We start from the raw sequence: 23,016 nt of genomic DNA, 5'->3' as shown, positions 1-23,016 counted from the left end.
GGCACTGCGTGATACGCTGAGGTTGGAGCAGAAACATAATAAAGCCCCACGCTCGGGGCACTCACAGCCTAGTGGGCCTAGTGGGTGGAACAGACAGAGATGAGCAAAAAAATACTTCCGATAATTTTAGAGTGGCCAGTGCCCTGAAATTAATAAACTAGGAGACGTGACAAAGAGGAACAGGAGGCATCAGGGAAGAGCTCCCTGACAAGGTCACCTCTATGCCCCGGCCTGCAGGATGGCAGGACGGCAGCTGCGAGAAGGTTCCAGCGAGGAGTGTTCCAGGCAGAAGGAACAGCAAATGCAAAGGCCTAAGACAGGGCGGGGTTTGGTATGTGAGGGGGACAGTGAGGAACAGGGTGGAAGGAGCTGAGTGAGCAAGGAGGGGGAGCGGGTGAGGCAGGAAGGCCGCTGGCTAGTGAGGAGGAGGGTGGCTTTTTCCTTCTGAAGGGGTGTAGCCAGCAAAGTGACCTGCAGCTAAGCCCTGACTCAGGCCCATCCGCCTACGGCAGACCCGGAGAAGTCCCTCTTGCTACAATCATGGCCAAGCCCTTAGGGAGGATTCTCTCTGGGGTGGGGGGAGCCTTACGGTAAACATGAGCTGGCAGCCTCCGAGGATGTAGTCCAGGAAGGAGTAGTCCCGGTTTATCTGGAAGGAATCAGGGAGTCAGGGAGTCCCCACCCTGCCCCTGAGGGCTGGCCCTCCACCTGGCCACTCTCTCCACGATGACCTTTGGGGAGCTGTTGCTCTGTGCCCTGCATCCTTAGTAGGTCAAGGAGACCAAAAAAGGCAGACAACAGAATGTGATCTGATTACCACAAAACCCAAATCTCTCTAGAACAAAGCGCTCAGAGCAACGGTTCCCAGTGGGTGGGACACGGGCACACACGCACACACGCGCACACACACAGACATGTGATGACTGCAAGCAGGGTCCCAGGACCCAGCGTCAATTACACCTACCAATTAGATGACAGAGAAAGTCTCAAGTTGTTGTTCAGTAAGCTCCTCTAGCTCTTACCAACCTCCGCTCTTAACAGACAGGGCCTGGCCTCCGGCTCAAGGCCTTGCCCTATAAACTAATAAACTAAACATTGTTTTGATCCTCTGTGCCCCTTTTGGCAAAGGCTAATGGCCTTCCAATTTTGATAGAGTTATAAGGGTTCCTTTCAACATAAATGCATTTAAGTAAAAAAAGAAAAGAAATGAAAGTGGCGGGGAGGAGGAGGGCCTGATGACAAAAATTTAAGGCAGGTGCCAAAAATCATGAAAGGGGGGTGTGAATGACAGAGTTTCAGAAACAAGGAACCCAGATCATGATGCCGCAACCTGACAGCTCAACTCTCGCACAGCATTTTTGTGTGGCAGCCTCACCAATGAACGTTCATATAAACCCCAGCTGGACAGCGCGAGCTCCAGGATAGGCCAGGGCCTGGGGTCTGGGGCCCGCCAGCTGGTAGAGAGTCCGGGACTCAGAACCTTCTGGATCGGTGGCGGGGGCTCGGGTTGCCCTGGCCCAGGGCACCTTCTTTAGTATTCTGCTTGATTCCAACAGACACCTGGCTACCAGACAGCCAGTGGGCTGGCCCCTGACAGCCCAGCCACTGCTGGCATGAACTGCATTGCCTTTCTGGGCTTCAGTGACCCCGGCTATACCATGGGAGTGACAGTTACCTGAGCCCTCACTGACGTAGCTGCCAGAGGACAAGGTGTCCTGGCCCAACACCTTTTGTCCCTCGGATGCCAAACATGCAATGGGCAAGTTGCCCCCATGGGAAGCAGCAACCCCCTGCAGTCACCCTCCAACTAGGAGGGGCTCTGGAAGGTCATCTCATGTCCTCCATGACCTCCCCACAGGGACGTGATATGAGACTAGCCCTTTACATGCTTTACTTCATTAACATCCCCATTCTACAGACTAGGAAACCGAGGCCCAGACAAGCTCAGCTCTGAAGATCACAGAGCCAGGACCAGGAATGGCGGAACCAGGACTGGCACCCAGGCCTTGCCGGCCCTGCCCTGCGCTTCCCCCCACTCCCTGCTGGCTCACCTTGCAGGATCGCAGGATAATAATGCCCGAGTTTTTATAGTTCTTTTTTTTCCTCTGCTTCTTGGGGTTGATGCACTCGAACTCCAGCTGGTCAACACGGGAGGAGGAAAAGAAGCTCACTTCAGGGCCTGCATGGGGACTGACCCTCCCCTGGATCCCAGAACCCCTCTATAGCATTGACCAGGGGTAGCATGTCTCCTCTAGGAAGCCTTCCTGGATGTCCACACCCAGAAATGGGTCCTGCTACCTGCATTCACACCAAGCTGTGGCTCTCTGAGGTAGAAGGAGCTGCATCTACCCCAACCCCAAGACAACACATCCATGTCATACCCACTCATGAGCCCAGAACTGTCACCCAGGGCCTGGCTTCTCCGGGTGAGTTACATGGACAGCTCCTGAGTGCTCGCTCTGTGCTAGGCACTTTACCTGTATCACCTCATTTAATTCCCACTCTACTCTTCCACCCCCATTTGGCAGATGGGGAAACTGAGGCTCGGAGAGATTGAATATCTTGCTCAAGGTCATACAGCCAGAGAGGTGAAATCTGAGTCTGGTCTGCCTGATCCCCCTCCCCCCCCCGTCCCCTGCTGAGGTCTTGGGGTCACACACACGCGCCCATCTTACCGGAACACCATCACGAGCCTCACACATCTGTGACACCGAGGTCTGGAACTCGCCGATGAAGTCATGGCCCCCATCATTGTCATAGTCGAAGCATATGACCTGGGGTGGGTCCAGTGAGGTCACCCTAGAGCTGCCCCCAAAGAGGAGCTCTCCAGCCCCTCTAAGTGCCTAGAGCAAACCCCACGTCTTTTTCTAGTGGTGCCTCCCTCTCCCTCTAGCACCTGTCCAGCTGGCCTGTGATGACGCTGTTAGCTCCTGAACTGCCTCCCATAGGAAGCCTTCCTTGATTGCTGGGAAAAAGAGAAAGTGCCACCCAGCAACAGAGGCTGTACCCTCTGGTGCAGGAAGCTCGACTCCTCTCACACTCATTTGGTTCCTTATCTATCTTGGGTTGTGGCCCACCAGGCTTCATGGGCCATGACCTGGAGCCCTCCCAAGACTTTTTTCCCCTGAGACAGGAAAAAAAATTCCAAGTTTTATAAGCTCTCTAACTTAGCTGCCATGACACTCATAGAAGGAAGGCAAGAATTATTGTACCCATTCTAAGCTCTAAGAGGGAAGCACTGCCCAAAATCTCACAGTGGCAGTAGGGGACACAGAACTAGAACCCAGGTTTCCTGGGACTCTGTCTGGGGATCCCAGCCCAGCCTAGTTGCCTCGCCCCACCCCACCTGCTATCAGACACGGCCCCTGAGGACTTAGAGACTAGTAACCTTTGTCCTCATAACAGCAACAACACTGAGTCTTTCCCAGGGGTTTCCACATCCATTTTCCTACCTAGCAGTACCACAGGCCTTGGGGATAACAGGAGAGTCTGTTTTAGAGAAGGGGCTCACAAAGCTGGCAGCCCTGCCTGGGTCACTCAGGCAGTCAGGCAAACCAGGCATGAGGACCAGGTCTCCTACCCCTCCCCTGAGATGGGTTGTCTCTCCATCTTAATAAGAAAGCTTTGCCAGGGCACCCCCAGGAAGCCTCAGGGAGATGGGAGGGCTGGAGTTGGCAGAGTGGAGAGCCGGGTTCCCAGGGACCCCTCACCTGGATGGGCTTCTCCAGGTCCCCATCACATAGGGACACCAATGGCACAGTGAATGGTTTCCACACAGGGTCCAGCGTGTATTTGATCACCTGCAGGAGAGTGCGGGGCAAGGGTGACCTCAGGCCCAGGGCAACAGTGTGCTGGGGTCAGAGCAGCCCAATGGGGACAGGGAGTGGCAAGATGGAGGGACCCACAGCCACACCTCTGAGGACAGAAGTGGGCATCCCTGGGGCAGGGAGAACAAGTCCTTCAGGTGCCATCACACGTTTCCCTGGCACTGCTTGGCTGAGACTGCACAGCCCCACCCTGAGCCATTAGGGGCGGCTGGACAGCTGACCCACTGGCTTAGAGACCCCCAGGCTCCCACGAACCTACCTCAGTCCTGTGGACCAGCATCCTCTTGCCATCATCTCCGGGCTTATAAAACTCGAGAAATGGGTCTGACTTCCCAAAAAGGTCCTGGAGGAAGCCGGGGGATGCAGGTGAGGGAGGCACAACTACCAGATTCAGAAGGGAGGGGATGTGGCCCAGCTGCCTCCCCAACCCAGCGTCAGGAGTGAGAGCTGCGGGCAGAGCCAGCCTGGCCCTCTCCCTCAGCCTCTGCAGGGCTCAGCGAGAGGCCCAGGGACCAACTGCAGCCCCTGGGACCAACTACATCCCCCTGGAGAAAACATCCCAGCCTGGGGTTACCATAGCTTGTACTCAGAGACCCTGAGGCCTGGGGCCTGAGGGAGCACAAGGCCAGCATTGTAGACCAGGCAGGACTTCAAAAGAGTGATTGTTTCCAGTGCAAGGGGAGGCTCCCAGTAGAATATGATTCTAATTTATTTTAGTGGGAATCTGAAAAAAATGGCAGTTCTCCCAAGTACATTACAGAAGGGATATGATATCCTTTAAAAATCCATTTATTTAAGTTAAAAAAGTGTTACTCTAAAGAATCCATAACCAAGTGGGGGAGACAGAATATAAATAAGGAAATAATGTATATCAGGCAGTAATTAGTATTAAGGAGACAAGTAAAGCAGGAGGGGCGGGAAATCAGGGACCATTACGATTTGGGGGAAGGCCTTGCTAAGGAGGTGACAGAAGAGCAAAGGCCTGATGGAGGTGAGGGAGCATCATGACAATATCCAGGGAAAAGAACACTGCAGGCAGAGGGAACAGCAAGTGCAAAGGTCCTGAGGCAGGAGGGTGCCTGGTGTAATCCTGGGACAAGGAGGAGGCTGATTTGGCTGAATGAAGGTAGGGAGAGTGAAAGGGGTGAGCTCAGGGGCTCCGGGGCTGTGGGCACACCAGGTGGGGCCCTATAGGTTACTGTAAGGATCCTAGCATTTACACAAAGTAAGAGAGGGGATCTCAAGGAGTGGGTCTTGCCAAGGAGCCATGTCTTGAATACTTCTAAGTAATGGGACACTCACTACCTCAATGGTGAAGAGGTCTTCATTTGGGGTAGTGGCCAGTACAGCCCTGTGCTATGGGCTTGTCCCTTGGTGGAGAGTGATGACAGTGGTGGCCAGAAGTTAGGGCTAGGCCACACAACCCTGGGGCTGGAGGAGGGATATTGCTCCACAAAGGAGAACACCCTCCTCTGCCCACCTCACCTTCTTGTCCAGCTTTCTGCCCGCCAGACTCAGTGTGATGACCCGGTTGTCTGACAGCTCCTGGGCAGCAATCTGTGAGGCCAGAGGAATAGGAGGCTCAGCACCTGTTCCTGAGATTCCCCCGGCCTCCTGCCAAGCAGGGTGGACACGGGGTGCCCCAGGAGTCAATTCTCCAGGGCTAGGAGGGGGAAGAGAGGGTAGGGATAATGCCAAGAGACCTTGGACAAGTCTCTAGTCTTCCCAACACCTCAGTTTCCATCTTCTGAAAATGGGGTAACACATCTGGACATGAGGAATCAGAAAGTGGCTCATGAGAGGGGCCCATGAGATGGTGGGGACCAGACATGAGGGGTAGTCTTGAGCCCTGGGGAGAGGTTCTGGGCCAGGGAGCAGCTTGACAGGCCCCCTCACACCCACATTGCAGACCCAGAGAGCACAGCCACCTCCAAACACCAAGGTATCAGGAATTCCAACTTCACTGTGCAGCTAGGGAAACTGAGGCCCAGGGCAGAGACAGAAGCCACCTGAGCTCCCTCTGCTGTCTCATCAGCTCACACATCATCTATCCTCCATGCCTTCCCCATCAGCCATGGCCCTCTAGCCCCAGCCAGCCAGTGATGGACCAGCTGGGTTACCCTGAGGCTACCATCTACCCTCTCCAGGCATATCTGTCTCCCTGGTCCCTAAGGAGTCGCAAGGAAGGCTCTACAGCAACACAGCGGGCTGGGTCTTCTCTGGCTAGGGCTTCCCTTCCCTCCACACCTCCAGGATGGCCTCACTCAATATGCTATGGACCCTCCAGAACCTCAGAAAGAGGCCAGGCTGGGTGCCTGCCTCCCCTTCCTCTCCTCCAGCTGAGACAAGCTCAACAACCCTGGAAGGTGGGTCCTGTTGTTGTACCCATTTCGCGGAGGAAGAACTGAGGCCTAGAGTGGGACGGGTGGAAATGCTAGGGGGAGTGGCATATCAGGCCAGGTGAGGTCTGCATGGGTTGGCTTTCAGGTGGAGGGGAACTGGCTTGTGAAGGCCAGGTGATGGGACCGTTTTGAACCCCCAGAGAAGGGGGGAGGTTGGGAGTGGTCATTCCAGGTGGCAGAACAGTGAATAAGAGTCTAGGGTATGTGCAAGGTGTGCTAAGAATGCAGTTTGCCTTGAACCCCGAGCCTGTACATGAAGGGGGAAAAACAGCTGAGGCAGGAAAGCAGGTGTGGGGGGGGGTTGCTGGGTCCCTCACAGCCTTGACTACAAGGCCCCGCGGCTGGCCATTAGGAGCCGGGGACGTTCCAGAGCAAGAGGGTGACAGTGTGAACACACATAGGTTCGGCCCTCCTCCCTCCAGTGCAGCCACGAATCACCCAGGCTCTGAAGGGGGACATTCCGGGAGGGAATCTCACTAGCTGAACCCTCTCCCCCCCCAGGGCACTTCCTCTCTGGGCTTCAGTCCCCTCATCTGTAAAAAGGGTGTTTCCTCTGCCTTCTTAGAATCTGTGAGGACCCAGGAGCTCATCCCGCAAAGGGCCAGCGCATCGCCAGAATCCTTGAGCACAGCGCAATCACTGCGCAGGCTGGGCAAGGCCTCCTGGAAGACCCCCAAGGAGGACAGGCAGGGGCCAGCCCGGAGAGGGGCAGCTGGGGGGCTCGGGGGGCCTCCGGGGACAAGCAGGAGCGCACCTGCGCCGGGGGTAGGGGGCTGCAGGGGCCCTCTGACAACCCCCCTACCCCCAGCTTGGTGGCCCCCAATGCATCAGATGTGGAGCCAGAAGCCCGTTGCTAAGAGACCTGTTGCTAAGTTGTAAGTTGGGCTTTTTTACTCCAAACAAAGCTGGTGATTATCTGCCAGGGAAGCAGCCCATTGATGGGGGAGGGCGGGGGGCAGAAGAAGAGGGGGTGCGGAGGGGGAGGGCCGGTACCGTAATCAAGCCCTTCCCCGCAGGCTTGTCATTCATTAGCAGCAGAGGCCGAGTGATCTTCTTGCTGGAGACGATCTGAGAGGAGAGAGGAGAGAGGAGAGTGGGGAGCAACGTGAGGATTGGCGAGAAGAAAAAATGCTCAACAGCCAGCACCCCCAGCACTGCTGCTCCATGCCAGGCGCTGGCTACACCTCCCCCTGCGTGATCCTCATGGGAGGCGGACAGCAGCTATTGCTAACCCCACTGGGCGGCTGAGGAGACTGAGGCCCAGAGAGGTTAAGACACTTGCCTGAGGTTCCACAGCTGGGATGGAATCCCGGCAGCCCGACTCCCACTGACCCGGTTGCCCCCAGGAAAAGGCTCTTGCAAGGCTCACATTCTGAAGCCAACTGTAGGGAGTTTAGCCCTGAAGCCATCCACGGACCCCACCCTCCTCTGGTGGAGAGGCTCAAACCCTGAGTCCCTCTACATATTTTCATTGGTTTGCATAGGAAATACATTCACACAAGCTTCAGTGGCCAATACAACACAGAAAGGCAAAGTGGACCACACTGTAAATTCACCTTCCCACCATCTCTGTAACCAGATCCCACACCCTTCATGGCCACCCTGGCTCTCCATTTCTTGGGGAAAATGCCAGGGTTTCTTTGTGCCAGTATGAGCATGTTCCCATTCCCCCTATGCTGGTCTTTCTCTCCAGTGCCCTCCCTGCCCTTCTCCACCTTCTCTGTACCACGGGGGACTGCAGCACCCCTTTCTCTGGCTTGTGGGGGTTCACCCAGTGGGGGCGCCAGCAGGAGCTGGGAGGGCAGGAGGAAAGGCTGAGCTGTGGTTTGGCAGAGGCTGTTTTCCTTGCCATCAGCCTCAGCTGCAGTCCAGAGGCCTCCTCATATGGCTACAGCTCTCACCAGGCTCTGTCCACACCACTTCCTGCCCTGCCCCTTCCTCCAGGTTATGGGTGGCCTGGCTTGGCTGGTGTCAGGTCCTGCGTAGGTTTCCCCTCCCTTGGCAGTTCCCTGTCCCTGTCCACTTGGCCTTAAGCTCTCTCCTCAGTTACCTTTTGAGGGTGTGCACACACGGGCCAGCGGGGACCCTGATGGATGCATCCCACTTCTTACATGCATAACTGTTGGACCCTTGCTTTTTTAAAAATATATATTTTTATTGATTTTAGAGAGAGAGGAAGGGAGAGGGAGAGAGAGATAGAAACATCAATGAGAGTCATTGATCGGCTGCCTCCTGCACCCCCCCCCCACTGGGGATGGAGCCCACACCCGGGCATGTGCCTTGATCAGGAATCGAACTGAGACCTCCTGGATCCTAGGTCAATGCTCAACGGCTGAGCCATGGCAGCTGGGTGACCCTTGCTTTTTTCATTGAACACCCTCTCTTGGAAGGCCTGGGGCATTTCAGTCTCCTCCAGGACCTCTCAAAGCAGTTTTCATTTTATTCCCTCACCATCCCTATAGGCTGGGTAGTCATCATCATCCCCAAGTGAAATATGGGGAAACAGGCCCAGAAGGGGCTGGGGCTTGTCCAAGGGCACACAGCCATAAAGGATAATTGGAACCTGGGTCTGGGGCTCCTAGCCCTGCAACCTCCCAATCTCTGTAAGCTCACCAAGGACTGAGCTAAATGGGGAAGTGTGGCCCAGAGGGGGAAAGGAAGTTGCCCAAGGTCACACAGTGAGCCAGCCACGAAGTAGGACTACCATGGATGTACTGGTTGCTGGTCAGATCCTCCTACCCCAGGAAGTCAAGACCACACTTGATTACTTCTAACAATCAGTAGCCCTGGCCACGTGAGGCCCCCATTCCTGTGTGGCAACATTTGGCTGGCACTGTGCTCTGTCTTCCAATGCGAGCTCTTCACCTGGCCCCAAATCTACCAGGCTACTTCCCTCCTTTTCTGCCTGCTGGCCCCTCAAGCTATCTGTATTTGTGATGCCACCTTAGAAGCTAGCCAGTAAAATGGGGCCAGGGAAAGCAGAAGAGACTCTCTCCAAGGGAATGCCCTGTCCTTGGGAGCTGGGTGACATCTGGGGGTCAGGGAGCTGCCTTGCCCCCGTCCACCTGGAGTGGCCCTGCTCACCACGCCCAGGCTACAGGAGAACTGGCCCAGGAAATCATGCTCGTCGAGCTGTGTGCTGGACTTGTCCTGGTCGAACAGGGCGAACTTGAGCTTCTGCACCTCCTCAAAGTGGTAGTCAAGGACGAACTTCTTGGAGAATGCGGGGTTGAGGTTGTTGATGGCCGTTTCTGTCCTGTCGTACTGGCAGAGAGGCAGGGAAGTGGGGGTCAGAGCCAGGCACTGGCTCAACCCTTCTCGGGCTGCCAGAAATCACTTGCCAACTCAATGAACACCGACTCTGTACCAGGCACTTGGCCAGTTACCTGGATGGCTGCAGCAATCATCACTCTCAGCTCACAGAGGAGGACACTGAAGCACAGAGAGGTTAAGTGACTTCCCCAAGGTGGAACAGCTAGAGGGACAGGCCAAGATTTGAACTCAGGTCTGACTCCAGCACCCACACTCTTAACTCTTTGGCTCTGGTTCCATACCTAGGTGCCAGGATAAGAGCTTGGGCCCTGTCCCTGCTTAGCTAAGTGGCAGAGGGCAAGTCCCTTTTCCCATCTGTGCCTCAGTTTCCACTTCTGTAAAAAGAAAGGATTTGGCTCTCTGTGCTTTTAATTATTTTTATTTTGGGAGAATCCTTTTTCAAATCACATTTTACATGGAAGCTGAGAGAGGAAACAGAAAGAAGGAGGGATCCTTAGGGGGAGGGAGTGGCTGGGGACTTCCCACCTCCCCAAGGGCAGATGTTTGTACCTTGTACAAAATCCTAGAATGTCAAAACTGGAATTGTGCAGCCCCCAAAAGTCCCATCTACTGTGGAAACTGAGGCCTGGGCAAGGACAGGGCCTGTATTGTGCGTCAGTGGTAAGGCTGGGACAGGAACCCTGCCCCCTGGCCTCTCCAAACAGAGGCCCCAAACCGCAGAGTCTGGGTGACCGTCTATTTTGGGGCCTGGGCTGTGTGGATTTTTCCTCCCACCCAGTCCATGTCCAAGGGCCAAAGCAGCAAGGAGAGGTCTTGCTCCTAGGCTATTTTTAGCCAGGGTGGCCTGCCTGGGTGGGAGGGAGATAGTCAAGAAGGGTGGGGGGAATGCCATGAGTGGGGGTGGGGGGCAGTGGGAGAGGACACCATTCCCCAAAGGGCAGGCAGGGGTTCTAGAGACCTGGCAGAGGGGACAGGATACTCCAGACAGGCTGGCCTCAGGCCTGGAGCTCCCCCCACTGGCCAGGAGTCCTCAATTGACCCCATGTCCCACCTCCCACTTCTGGTTGTGTCTCCAAAGCACTGGGTGACACAGAGAAGTCCTGCCTGCTCTGGGCCCCAGTTGCCCCTCTGTAAAATGGGTCAACAATCTCAACACCATTTCTTTGGCATCATAAGGAGCCAACATCTGTGGAAAGTCTTTGTAAACCACAGTATGTCTAGTGGGATATCCACTGTGGCCCAGTTAATTATGATGACAAAGAGATACATATTTTGGGAAATCCACATCATATAAAACTACCTGGAAGGCTGAATACCAAACTTTTAACAGAGGTTCTCTCTGACAGGCAGGTCCCCCACATTCTGATTTTCTTCTTTAGGTCCATCTGGCTTTTCTAAATTTACTACAATGAACATAGACCCCTTGGGAATAGGAACAGAGAGATTTTTAAAACTGGAGAGTCTTAGCAGTTTGGATTTTTCAGCATCCTCATGCTGCATCACTCCCCAGTCCTCAGGCCCAAGCTTTCCAGTTCTAAGTCCCTGGCTGCGGCCTCATTGACACCCTCAGCCCTGGGCTCTTCAAGGTAGGCAGAAGGTAAAAACTCTCATTTCACAGATTAGACAGTCTCAGAGAGGGATAGCCACTTGGCAAGGCCCTGACGGAGAGGCCCGGGGATCCAGTGGGAGCCCCTCCCCAGCCACCTAGCCACCCCCACCCCCCACAGATGCCCATAGAGGGGCCTCACCTCAATCCACCTGCCATCATTCTCTGTAAAAAGGACACAGAAGGGGTCAGACTTGGAGGTGACGTCCCGGTCCAGCAGGTTCTGACCACTCACAGACAGTTCCACCTTGCACATGCAGTACTGGGAGCCCATGGGGGCAGCCCCTGCTGCTGGGGCGCCCCCACCTGGTATGTAGGACATGGGGGGTGGCGGCGGTGGTGGCAATAGTTCCTGGCAGTCTGCGGGGATAGGAATGGGAGGTCAGAGAGAGGGGACAGACATCTACCACACCACCTGACCTTCAAGATGTGGGTAGAAACATAGAGGTAAGGTGTGTTTGTGGGGAGGGGGATAATATGGACGAAAGACTGGAGAAAGAAGAACGCGGGAACAAAGAGACTCTGGTCCATGTGTTTGTTTTTGAAGTTAGTTTCTGCTTTGGTCAATCTTTACCTGTGAGATACACACAGGTCTGAGTTGCCCCAGCCAGATCAGCAACAAATCACAGTGAACATGGGCATCCCAGACATTCATTTTGCCAGGAAAACCTGGGCTTCTCCTGAGCAGGTAACATGTTGTCATTTTGTGGCTACAGCAGAGCTTGTAATTACTCAGGTTTCCCTCTTTGCTTTGGCCACTAGGAAGCTCACTTCTGGCAACTTATCCAAAACTTGACCTTGTTCATTGTCTATCTTGTTCATCTCATATCCTTGGCCTAAACACGTGACTGGTGCATAGGATGCACTCAATATATATTTGAATTTTAAAAAAGCATGTGTATAAATCAATGAACAGATAAGCCCTCCATCTCTCTCAGATCCTGCCTCAGTTGGTCTTTATCCTCAAAGAAGAGTTTACCCTTTCACTTGTACACAACTTCCCAAAGTAGAGTTTACCCTTTCACTTGTACACAACTTCACTTGATCTCATGTACCCCTCTGGGACTAAGACTCCAACTTTCTGTGCACCCAAGCCCTGACTGAACTGAGCACGTCACTTTCAGTCTCTAATTCTTACTCAGTCTTGTGGGGCAACCGCTAGTATCGACCCATTTTCCATAGGAGGACACTGAGGCTGATTCATTCACTCTAGAGTGTTTACTGAGCACCTACTAGGTCCCAAGCACTGTGCCAGGGCTGGGATCCTGCAGCAGGAAGACTGTCCAGGTTCAGCCCTCACATTCCTATCTGGCTGAGAAAGTGGGAACAGGAGCCAGGTCTCCGGGCTGGAGGCTCTGTGGGGAGTTGGGGCTTTATTCTGGGAGTGACGAAAGTCTTGGAGGATTTTAAGCAGACAGGTGATATGATCTGATTTCTGTTTTTAAAAGCTCACTCTGGCTCCCGTGGGGAGAAAAGGCTGTCAGGCTAAACAGAGGGAGCAGGGAGGCCGGTGAGGAGGTGGCTGGCATCCAGGCAGGGATGACCGAGCCACAGTGGCAGTGCTGGGCCCTCTCTCCCTCCCTCTGACCCTGGCCACAGGCCACTCTCTGAGTACCAGCCTTTCTCGGGGCAGTCAAAGGCTCCAGTCTGCAGGTGAGTGTGGGGTTGGCGCCAGAGGCCCCTCTTCCCCTCCAGACAGCGCCTCCAGGCATGCCTGGCAAGGAGAGGATCTGGACAGTGACAAAGCCCGTGCTCAGCCCCCTCCCTCTTACCGTCTGTCCCTAGAACCTCATTATAATCACATGAGCCCAGAGCGGCAGGGCAGCACTGCAATTTGCCTGCAGGATTTATTCTTGTCGTGTAAAAATTAGTTTGCATGAAGGGGCTGGAGAGCTGCGTTCCCTTTCACTGAGAGCAGCTGGGTGGCCACGCAGAGCAGGGGAGGGGTGAGCATGACCCTCAGAAGGGTGGGGGATAGCAATGTCCAAACTGGACATCTTGCCATGTGGCTGAAAGAATGCCTGCTTATACTTACAGCCACTTAGAGATGGGGTGGGGCACGAGTCACCCCATTTTATAGATAAGGAAACTGAGGCTGAGAGAGTGGAAGTCATCCGCCCAAGGTGCCATGGCCAGGAAACAGCAGGGGCAGGGTGTGAGCAGGGTCTCCAGACTCCCAGGCCCATGCATGGCTTTCTGCCAAGGTGGGGGGACTAGGACCTAGGTGGGAACAGCTGGGTATCAGACAGACCAAAGGGAGCCTGAGACTGAGAGGGCCTCAGAGTGCCCAAGGTCACCAGTTTCTCTAGGGTCACCCTATCTACACCCCTGCCTCTCCCATCACCACTGATGGGGTGGGTTCCAGCTTACCTACCCCCTCTCTACTTTACAGGCTCCCTCCATGACATGCTAGATGCCACCTGGGCCACCATCCCCCCTTCTGCCAAGTCAGACAGCTCTGTTTTCATCCTGAGGGGGGTCAGGTACACACACTCAGATTCATGCACTTCCTCCCACATGGACACAAGTGTATGGTCACATATACACGTACACACATGTCCCCAGACTAACAGATGCAAAGGCATGCTCGCATATGAACACTCTGGGGCCACTTCTCCCCACCACCGCTCTCCCCTGGTCCAAATCACCATCATCACTCGCCTGGATTACTGTACTGTCCTCCTACCCCTCACTGGCTGAGGCCTGGCTGACGGTATGGGCCAGAGGGCCAGGTCACAGGGAGGGTCGGGCTGGGTGGGGCTCCTCAGAGCCCACTGCCACTCTCTGGCTCAGCTCACAGGCCCCAGCTAGAGTGAGCAATGGGTGGGGGGGAAGGGGCGCTCCTCCCCCAGCTCGGGGCAGGTCCCCCCATCCCCAACTCACCCTCCGGCTGGAAGCCTCTAGATCCCCGAAACGGGGAGCACATGATGTCCAGAGTTGGGGCAGGCCTGGTCAGAGTGGGCCCCTCTGTGCCAGCCCAGAGGCAGGCAGGCGGGACCCTGAGGCCTGACGCAATGGAAAAAGAAACCACAGCTCAGGCTGGGCTGGGCCCCCTCCCCTCCTACTCCAGCAAAGAGGGCAGGCGGGCAAGGTGTCATTAAGGGAGGGTTGGGCCTGCCATGCGCATCTGGGCAAGAGGAAAAGGCTCCTTGGTGCAGCACCCGCCCCACAGGTAATTTGAGGTTTCAGGCTGGAGAGGGGGCACAGGAAAGCCAGGCAGGGCCTGCTCACCGATGGTGCTGACTCCTGGCCCAGATGGGCCCAGGTCCCCAGGGAGGGGGCTGGAAGGCAGGAAAACAAAACTAGTAGCCTCTTTTACAGATGGGTTAACTGAGGCAAAGAGAAGGCAGGGCTTGGGGATTCCCATTCATTCACTCAACAAACACTCTTGAGCGCCCAGCAATGAACAGCAATAAACAAGACACAGAGGTTTCAGCCCCCTCAGGGTCCACTGGCCCCAGCTTAGATGTCTTATTATTTAGGCTGAAGGACAGGATTTGGAGACTGGTGCTGAACCACAGGTCTAGAACATTCTGGTTTTAGCCAGCAACCTAAGAACCCATCATTCTTGACTTCTCTTCCTTCACCCCCTATGTCCAGCTGCCGCTGCCGATTCCACCTCCAAGCTGCATCCAGCATCGTCCCCATCTCCCCCGTCCACTGCCTTGGACTGGCCAGGCCCCCATCATCTTGCGCCCAGCCATGCACTGGCCCATGACAGGTCTCACCGATGCAATCCCCGCCCCAACTCCCTTTTCCACACCACAGCCAGAGGGCGTCTTTAAATATTCAAATCAGATGCCGCCACAGCTCTACCTGAAAATCTTCCAGTGGCTTCCCCTTCCAGGTCACACAAAACCCCAAATCCTACTCCAGGCCGATGGGGCCCTGCCTGACCTGACCCTACCTCATGTCACCTTCCCCCTCACTCCCTCTGTTCCAGCTGCACTGATCTCCTTCCGCTCTGCAAACATAACCAGTCAGTACCGTGCAGAGGTTAAGAATACAGACTCTGGACTCAACCTAGGTCCGAACCACAGGCTCTGCTTACCTGCTGTGAGACCTCATGCAAGTTTCCCCCTTCATAAAATGGAAACAGTAAGGGTGATCTCTTGGGTAATTGTGAAGAGTAAGTGAGGTACAGCCCTCAGAACAACACTGTGTAGCTTGTGTTATTCTGTGATTCTTGATGTATGGGGGGGCAGGTGAAAACCTCAGGAGATGTGTGAAGTTCATGGTTTTTGTAAAGGGGGCAAGGAGTTTAAACTGGTTGAGAAATGTGTCTCTAGGCTCCCTTCTCAGCTGGTAGACACAGTGCAGGGAGGCCAAGGTGGTGGATGGGGGCCAGGGAGGTAGTTAACAGGCTCAGACCCACACTCACAAGCCCTCCAAGGTGCTTGTGACTCCTGAGACGTGGCCTCCAGGACCCTCAGGGCCTCTCCCACAAGTCTTGCTCAGTGGGGTCTAATCACTGACAGCAGAGGCTCCAGGGTGGCCCTCGGCTTTCACCACTCCAGGTGTGGTTCCCAGATGGACGGCCTCAACCTTTCCTGGGAGCTTGTTACAAATGCAGCATCCTGAGTCCCCAACCAGACCAGACCGGCTCAGTCAGAGTCCCTAGACTGGCACTTACCTACCTGTGCTTGTACAAGCGCGCTGGTGATTCTGCAGTGGGCTCAAGTTCACACAAATCCACAGATCTCTGAGTTTGAAACCTCTGGCCTGGATGGTAACACTCTGTTCACTGGAACCCTCAGCTAATCAGACATGGGTCCCACTGGCCCTGATGGTTGCATTTACTGAACCCGCAGCATTGGAACATGTCTTGAAGGAGTCCAGATCTAAGTTACCTCTTTCACCCCATTTTCCAGAGGAAAAGATCCAGGAAGACAAATGGCAGCTGTATTAGGGTTCTCCAGAGGAAAAAGAACCAATAGGATATCTATATACAGAGGGAGATTTCTTTAAGAAAATGGCTCACATGATTGTGGGGCCTGGCAAGTCTGAAATCTATAGGGCAAGATGGGAGGCTGGAAATTCAGGTGACTGTTGACATGGCAGTCTTGCCTCTGAAATCCACAGGGCAGGCGAGGCAGCCTGAAAACCAGGCAAGGTTTCTGTGTTGCAGTCTTGATGTTGAATTCCTCTTTCTTGGAGAAAGCTAGGCCTGTGCTTTTAAGGCCTTCACCTGATTGGAAAAGGCCCACCCACATAATGGAGGGTAATCTGCTTTAATAAAAGTTTACTGATTTGGCCAGCCGGTGTAACTCAGTGGTTGAGTGTCGACCCATGAACCAGGAGCCCACGGTTCGATTTCAGGTGAGGGCACATGCCCGGGTTGCAGGCTTGATCCCCAGTAGTGGGCATGTAGGAGGCAGCCGATCAATGATTCATCATTATGTCTGTATCTCTCTCTCTCCCTCTCCCTTCCTCTCTCTGAAATCAATAAAGACATATTTTTAAAAAAGTTTAGTGATTTAAATGTTAATCTCATCTAAAAACACCTGCACAACAACATCAAAGAACTGGTCACCATCACCTAGCCGAGTTAGCACACATACTTAACTATCACAGCAACCTTCAGCTCCTAGAAGACCTGCCAGGGGGCAGGTTTCTGTTTCTCAGTCTGAGTGCTGCTAACACAAATGTTTTTGGTTTGTAAACAGTCATTGAGTTGTACATGTTGGAAATCTGCTCTCTTTTGTATGTTACACTTCAATAAAATGTTAAAAATAACTTAGGGACTCCTCTATAAAGGCCCTCCTGCTCCCTAGTCATTTACATCATCACTATATTGTAACTACTAGCTTAGGAAAAGTCATCCTTGCTTGAGCTTAAAGATGGGACCAAATCTTATTTTCCTCTCTCTTGTTCCCAGCACAAAGAGGCAGAGGATGGGAGCTTGACAAATATTTGCTGAAAGTGAGGAAGAGTGAAGGGACAAAGAGCCAAGGCATCTTGGAATCGTAGAAGCTGGGGAGTACAGATTCACAGAATTCCAGGATTCGGGAATTGTGGGATTTTGGAATCATGGGTTCTTGGAATCTTTTTTTTTTTTTTAACATATCTTTATTGATTTCAGAGAAAGGAAAGGAGGGGGAGAGAGAGAGATAGAAACATCAATGATGAGAGTCATTGATCAGCTGCCTAGCCCGCAACCGGGGCATGTGCCCTGACCGGGAATCGAACCCCGATCTCCTGGATCCTAGGTCGATGCTCAACCGCTGAGCCACGCCGGCAGGGCTTTCTTTTTTTCTTTTCTTGGAATCTCTTGAGCTGAAAGCTTTCTAACATTTATTTGGTCCCACATTCCAGCCACATACCAACTCCAGCCACAGCCCCATCACCCCAACCTCCCACGGCCCTGGTTCTCTGGGGAGGTGGGGTGAGCCCCAAGCTGCCCATGCTCCCGGGCCCTCCCTGCATACCTATTGCTAAGGGCTCCTGACAGGCAGTGCGCAGCCCCCAGAGAACAGGCTGGCGCTCTCATCAAGGTGGGGGGGCGGCATCTCAACACAAATCACTTCACTTCAGCTAAGGCACTGGCTGCTGCGCTCAGAAGACACCGCACTCCCGACAGGCAGCCAGGCCATTATAGGGATAAATATAGATACAGACAGCACACGAGAAGGATACAGCAGGGGTTGGCCCCGAGGCCCCCGGCTCTCACCGGACCACACCCAGAGGGAGGCTCTTCCCTACAGCCCCCTTCTAATCACTAAGCTCTGCCCCCAGGGGAGGGGGCTCCCTGGGGCACTGGGTTCATCCTGCCCCTGCCCCGGCCTCCCTTCTAGCCTCAGCTCCTTCACCCGCAAAGTGGGCTGGCGATGCCCTGCCCTCGCGCTTCCCAGGAAGCAGGATGGGGAAGGGTGTGGATGTGCTCTGGGATTCCAAAAGTACTTCAGGGACCTTTGGGTGGATCTGGCCAGGTTCAGAGGTTGGACCAAGCTAATGGGCGATGGGGGAATGGTGACAATGACCACAAGCCAAAGTCGTGACAACCTGGCTTCATTCAAATGGATGACATGGGGCACAGCCCTGTGGCCCTACCCTGTGGTGCCCACACCCACCCAGAGGACTACCGTGGGGAAGACTAGGAGACAGGGGCTCCCAACTCTGTGTGAACTCCCGCAAGTCTCTTCCCTTCTCTGTGCCCGTTTCCCTGCCTGTCAAGGGCTTGGGCTCCTCTCAGCCTTGGGGACTCTACAAATGCCCCTCAGTCTTTCCTCGGTTGCTCTGGCTCCCAGCCCCAGGCTCCCGCCCAGTATCTCTGGCCTAATAAGGCCTGAAAGTCCTCTGGACCCGCTCAGTGCCTGAATCCCCTCTGGGTTCCTGCAGTGGCAGCCTCTGCTCACATTCCCCTGCAGATGGGATCTCCCCATTTTGTTGTGTGGGTTGGTGTTTTTTGTGTGTTTTTTTAATCCTCACTCGAGGATATTTTTCCCATTGCTCCTCAAAAAGAGTGGAAAGGGGAGAGAGAGAGAAACACCGATGTGAGAGAGAAACATCGATTGGTTGCTTCCCACATGCGCCCCAACCAGGGCCAGGGATGGAGCCTGCAACCAAGGTATGTGCCCTTGGCCAAATCGAACCTGAGGTCCTTCAGTGTGTGGGCCGAAGCTCTAATCACTGAGCCAAACCGACTAGGGCTCCCCCCCACCCGGCCCCCGTTTTATTAATGGCTCCTGGCAGTGAGCTGATGTTCCTGCTACACTGAAGAGGCACCAACTCCCCTCTCATCCAGACAGTGGGGACAGTTCTCTCTTGCAGCCCAGGCAAGAGGCACATACCCAGGAACCCAGGCCCTCCTTGGCAAGTCCTTCTGCTCTTCAGGTCCTGGTCTCCCTGCAACTCAGGAGGTGGGCCCTGTTAGTACTGCCCCATTTTACAGATCAGAGAACTGAGGCACAGAGAGGTTACGTCACCTGACTGTTAGAGGTTGAATTATGTCCCCCCAAAAGATATGTACCTCAGAATGTGATCCTATTTGGAAACAGGAGAGTTGCAGACGTAATTGGTTAAGATGAGGTCATATTGGAGTAGGGTGGGCCCTTAATCCAACATGACTGATGTCCTTACGAAAGGACAGTTTGAAGACACAGAGGGAAGACAGCCATGAGGAGGCAGAGACTAGAGTGACACTTTTACCCTGTTTCATTCTCCTTATGGCATTTCCCCCTCTCTGAAGTTTGCTGCCTCTCTGTCATTTGCTTGTCTCTCCCAGTCCCCCCGCTCCTCAGAGCTCCGCGGTTATACTCTCAGCACAATCCTTGGCCAAGAGAAGCTGCTCAATTATTTGATGAGTGACAACCAATAAGTACATGATGGGGGAAGCCCTCCTGGAAGGCAGGGACCCACAGCCACAGCTGGAAGAGGAATTGTAACATCTGTGCACAGCCCTCTTCAATTTACAAGCCCTTTCATAGCTGCCTGCAGAACCCCATGAAGAAAGTAGTGGGAAGAGCTCCTGGTCTCAAGATCCCCATTCATGATTCTGCCACTCCATCACCCAACCTCACAAACCCATTTGACAGGCGGCTACAACGAGGGGCAGATTCAGCCACGCAGCTTACATTTACCAAGCACCTATCTCAGTGCAGGGAAGAGCCCTGAACCAGATGGACACTGTCCTTGACCGCTTGTGGAGCTGACACTCTTTGGGAAGGAAGGCAAATAATAAGCTGATACCCAAATGAACAAATAAGATGATTGTAGAGCGAGGCTAATCCCACGAAAAAGTAAGCAAGTTGGTGTGGTTGTGAGAGATGAGCGGCTAGTTTCATCCTGGACCCTGGAGGAAGTAGGTGTGGATGGGGCTAGTGGAGAAAGGCTCCAGGACACACTGGGCGCCACCAGGGAGTGGAGGCAGGGTGCCCAATGCGGGACAGGACACTGGGCTGAGAGCCAGGAAGCACCTCGGACCCACTCAGTCCTCAGGCATCATGTAGCCGCAGGAAGAAGCCACGACTCCCCTCGAGACCCTGTATTCTCCCTTCTGGGCAGTGGGGGTGGGACAAGATCAGCATCTTCTCCAGTTGCTGCCTGCCAAGGTCCCAGGGTGACCGGGCTTCCCAGCTCCCAAGAAGCCCACACTGTGTCCTGCAGCGGGCTGGGTGGGAGAGGAGGGAATCCCACCCGGAGGGAATCCCACCCTTTCTCTGAGGCCATATTCTCCAAAGGGGAGGGGGCTGGACTCCTGAAATGGTTGCCCCTGAGTCAGCTGCCCCTGTAAGGGTGAGAGGAGGAGACATAGGGAGGCCTCCATCAGGAAGATGGGAACCTGGGGGCTTCTCAGTAGGGGGCCTTACCTGGTGACAACTCTCCCTGCTCTGACAGGAGTGAGGGAATTCTTAGAGAACGCTCTTCTGCTTTCTGTCACCCCTTCCAGTCCTGTGAGGCCAGCTGGAGGAGGGGGAAATGGGAGCATCCACTGGGACTACCACTCCCCCCCCCCCCCCCCCCGTGATGATCTCCTGGGCTTGGTAGCACCTTCCCACTCTGCCCCTGTCCTTGGAATAGCCCAACATTGAACATTTGAATCCTGAAGCTCCTCACTCCAGGTAGTAGGTGGGAGAGGGAGGAGCGGGCTGGCCTGAGGAAACCCCAGAAGGAATCATAAATGCCGTTACCCACATGGGACACTAATATGCCCATGGATAATGTCACCAACGGGTAAGGGTTACTGAGCGCTTATCGTGGACAGTCACAGCTCTGGCATACGAGCCCTATGTCATCAAATTGAGCCCTCACAATTACCTCTAAAGAAATACACAATACCCTAGAAGATTACAAACCTATAATGTTCTCACTACTTCATGGGCATAGAAACTGAGGATCGCCCCCGACCCTCTTCTTATGTCCCTGAGTTTTTCATTTTCATGGCTCTGGGAGGAAGTTCCCTTGAAACACTACCAGAGACACCAGACTTGCTGTCCATGAAGCACACCCCCCTTTGCAGAACACCTGCCCCTCATGCCTCTGGTTCCAGCCTCCAGCAGCCCTGTAAATGGAATTTTTCATACTTTGCTTCATTTTACAGATGGAAAACCCCAGAGCCCAAGGCATGCAGACAGGAAGTGGTGAGGAGAGCCCAGGTGTCCACATTCTTAGCCCCAGGTTCTTTCCATGAAGAAACCAGCCTGGGTGGCCCCTCCAACTCCGGCCAGTTATGTCGCCTGCCTACCTGGGGCAGTGCCAATGCTCACTGGGTCACTAGGCCCTGTGCCAGAGGCATTGCAATAAGCCTCTGCTTTCTGTTTGCTACCAGCCTCCCAGCACAGGCCTTGGATCATTAGCCCATTTTATAGATGAGAACTGGGAGCTCAGACCAGGGTGGGGGACAGGCACTGCTGGGTGGGTGTTCAGACCCAGGTCTCCCAAAGCTCCCAAACAGGGTTGACCACAGACAGGCTGCAGCCTGGAAGTATGCAACTGAATTACCCAATTACCCCAATTACAGAAGCTGTGGGTGCTCCAAGAAACAGAAGAAGCCCCCCACACTCATGACAGCCCACGCCCCTAGGCAAGTAAAAACTAATCTAAGTACAAACAAAACAAAGGGCCACTCAGATGACTCTCCCAGATCCCTTACCCTTGTCATTACCCTCAATACATAACAGGGCTGGGGATCACAGGCAGCAAGAGGAACCCCCAACTGGCTACTAGAGCCCTGGGTTCCAGTGCCAACTGTCACCCTGGGCAAATCACAACCCCCTTTGAAGGAGACCCTTCCCCAAAGGGAATAGGGTGAGAAGGTGGAGGCTGGAGGATGGTATGGGGAGAAGAGGTAAGGACCCTCTATTTTCAGAGAAGCAGCCCTGCGATGAAAGGGGGTAACAAGAAGGAAGAAAGAGAATTTCTCTTTCTCTCTCTTTATGTGTGTCTCCCCCCCCCCCCCCCCCCGCCCCCAAACACACAGGTGCCAGACAGTTTGGGCTTAAAAACTAGTTTGCAAACACACTCCGACTTCTGGAGAGCTGTCAGCTCCACTCCCTCTCTCGGCTCCCCCTTCTGGGGCTGAGAGCTGGCTCTCAGGCAGTTCCCTGGGGGCTGGGGGGGGCGGGGGTGAGAAGAGGGGCCAGCGCCAGTCCGGAGCCTGCTCGACCTCCAGTCTTCTGTAGCTGCGATGGTGACGGGGACTCCACCTCCTGGACGCCCCCGGGCTCCACCGGAAGGTAGGAGGGTCCCTAAAACAGCTGGGCTCAGATCCCCCGAGGGCGCAACCCACCTCCCGCCCCCTGCCTGCTTTCCCTACCCCTCGCCTTCGGCAGTCGGGGTGAAGCCGGAGCGCCCCCGAGTGGCCGGGTCGGAGCTGAGTCACCCAAAAGCCGGAGTCTGGGTGCGCGCGGGTGGCGGGGGCTTGAGGCACCGCAGCCCCCCGAGGCGGAACCCAGCCTCCTTTCCACCCGCCCGAAGCCGAGCCCCAAGGCCGAACTTGAGCACTCGCACCAAGGCGCCCCGCCCGCCCCTGGCCCTCCCGGGCCGCACTCACCGCGGGTCCCGGGGGCGCCGCCGCCCTCACCGCGCGGCTGTCGCTGCCCGCGCTCCGGGACGTTGGGCATCTCCGGGCGCTCCCCGCTCGGCTGGGCCCGCGGGCGCGGGACGGGCTCAGGGCGCTGCCCGCGCGGCCGTGGCCAGCTCGCGGGCGCTTCCAGCCGCTCAGGGTCCGGTCCTCCTCCCGGGCCGGGCGGGCGGGCGACAGTGGCGGCTCGGGCTCCTCCCCCCGGCCCGGGAGGGGCGGTGTGCGGAGGGAAGTGAGGAGGCGAGGCGGGCGCTTCCTGGAGGGGTGAGCGCTCCCTACGGGCGTGGCCGGGACACCGTCCCGCCCGCTGCCCGCGGCTCGGCGCCCGCGGCGGGCGCGCCCTGGCGCTCCGGGCTCTCAGCGCCGCGGGGGCCCCCACGCTCCAGG

General features: G+C 55.1%; 1 protein-coding gene across 1 annotated transcript in view; it reads right to left on the bottom strand.

Annotated features, from left to right (window-relative positions):
* CPNE2 (copine 2) overlaps positions 1-22,787 on the bottom strand; it is a 37,615-nt gene extending 14,828 nt beyond the window's left edge. Inside the window, exons 1-10 of the mRNA XM_081119968.1 lie at positions 22,600-22,787; positions 11,251-11,468; positions 9,314-9,493; positions 7,223-7,297; positions 5,313-5,384; positions 4,087-4,170; positions 3,711-3,800; positions 2,676-2,774; positions 2,052-2,138; positions 590-649 (exon numbers count right to left, since the gene is read on the bottom strand). Coding sequence (XP_080976094.1) covers positions 590-649; positions 2,052-2,138; positions 2,676-2,774; positions 3,711-3,800; positions 4,087-4,170; positions 5,313-5,384; positions 7,223-7,297; positions 9,314-9,493; positions 11,251-11,468; positions 22,600-22,669 — 1,035 coding nt within the window. The 5' untranslated portion in view covers positions 22,670-22,787. The remainder of the gene's footprint in view (positions 1-589; positions 650-2,051; positions 2,139-2,675; positions 2,775-3,710; positions 3,801-4,086; positions 4,171-5,312; positions 5,385-7,222; positions 7,298-9,313; positions 9,494-11,250; positions 11,469-22,599) is intronic.
* Positions 22,788-23,016: the final 229 nt, after the last annotated feature.

This window comes from Miniopterus schreibersii, assembly GCF_964146895.1.
Source record: "Miniopterus schreibersii genome assembly, chromosome: 18".
NCBI lineage: Eukaryota > Metazoa > Chordata > Mammalia > Chiroptera > Miniopteridae > Miniopterus > Miniopterus schreibersii.
Note: the sequence above shows the minus strand (reverse complement) of the source record. Positions and strands in the feature narration are given on the sequence as shown.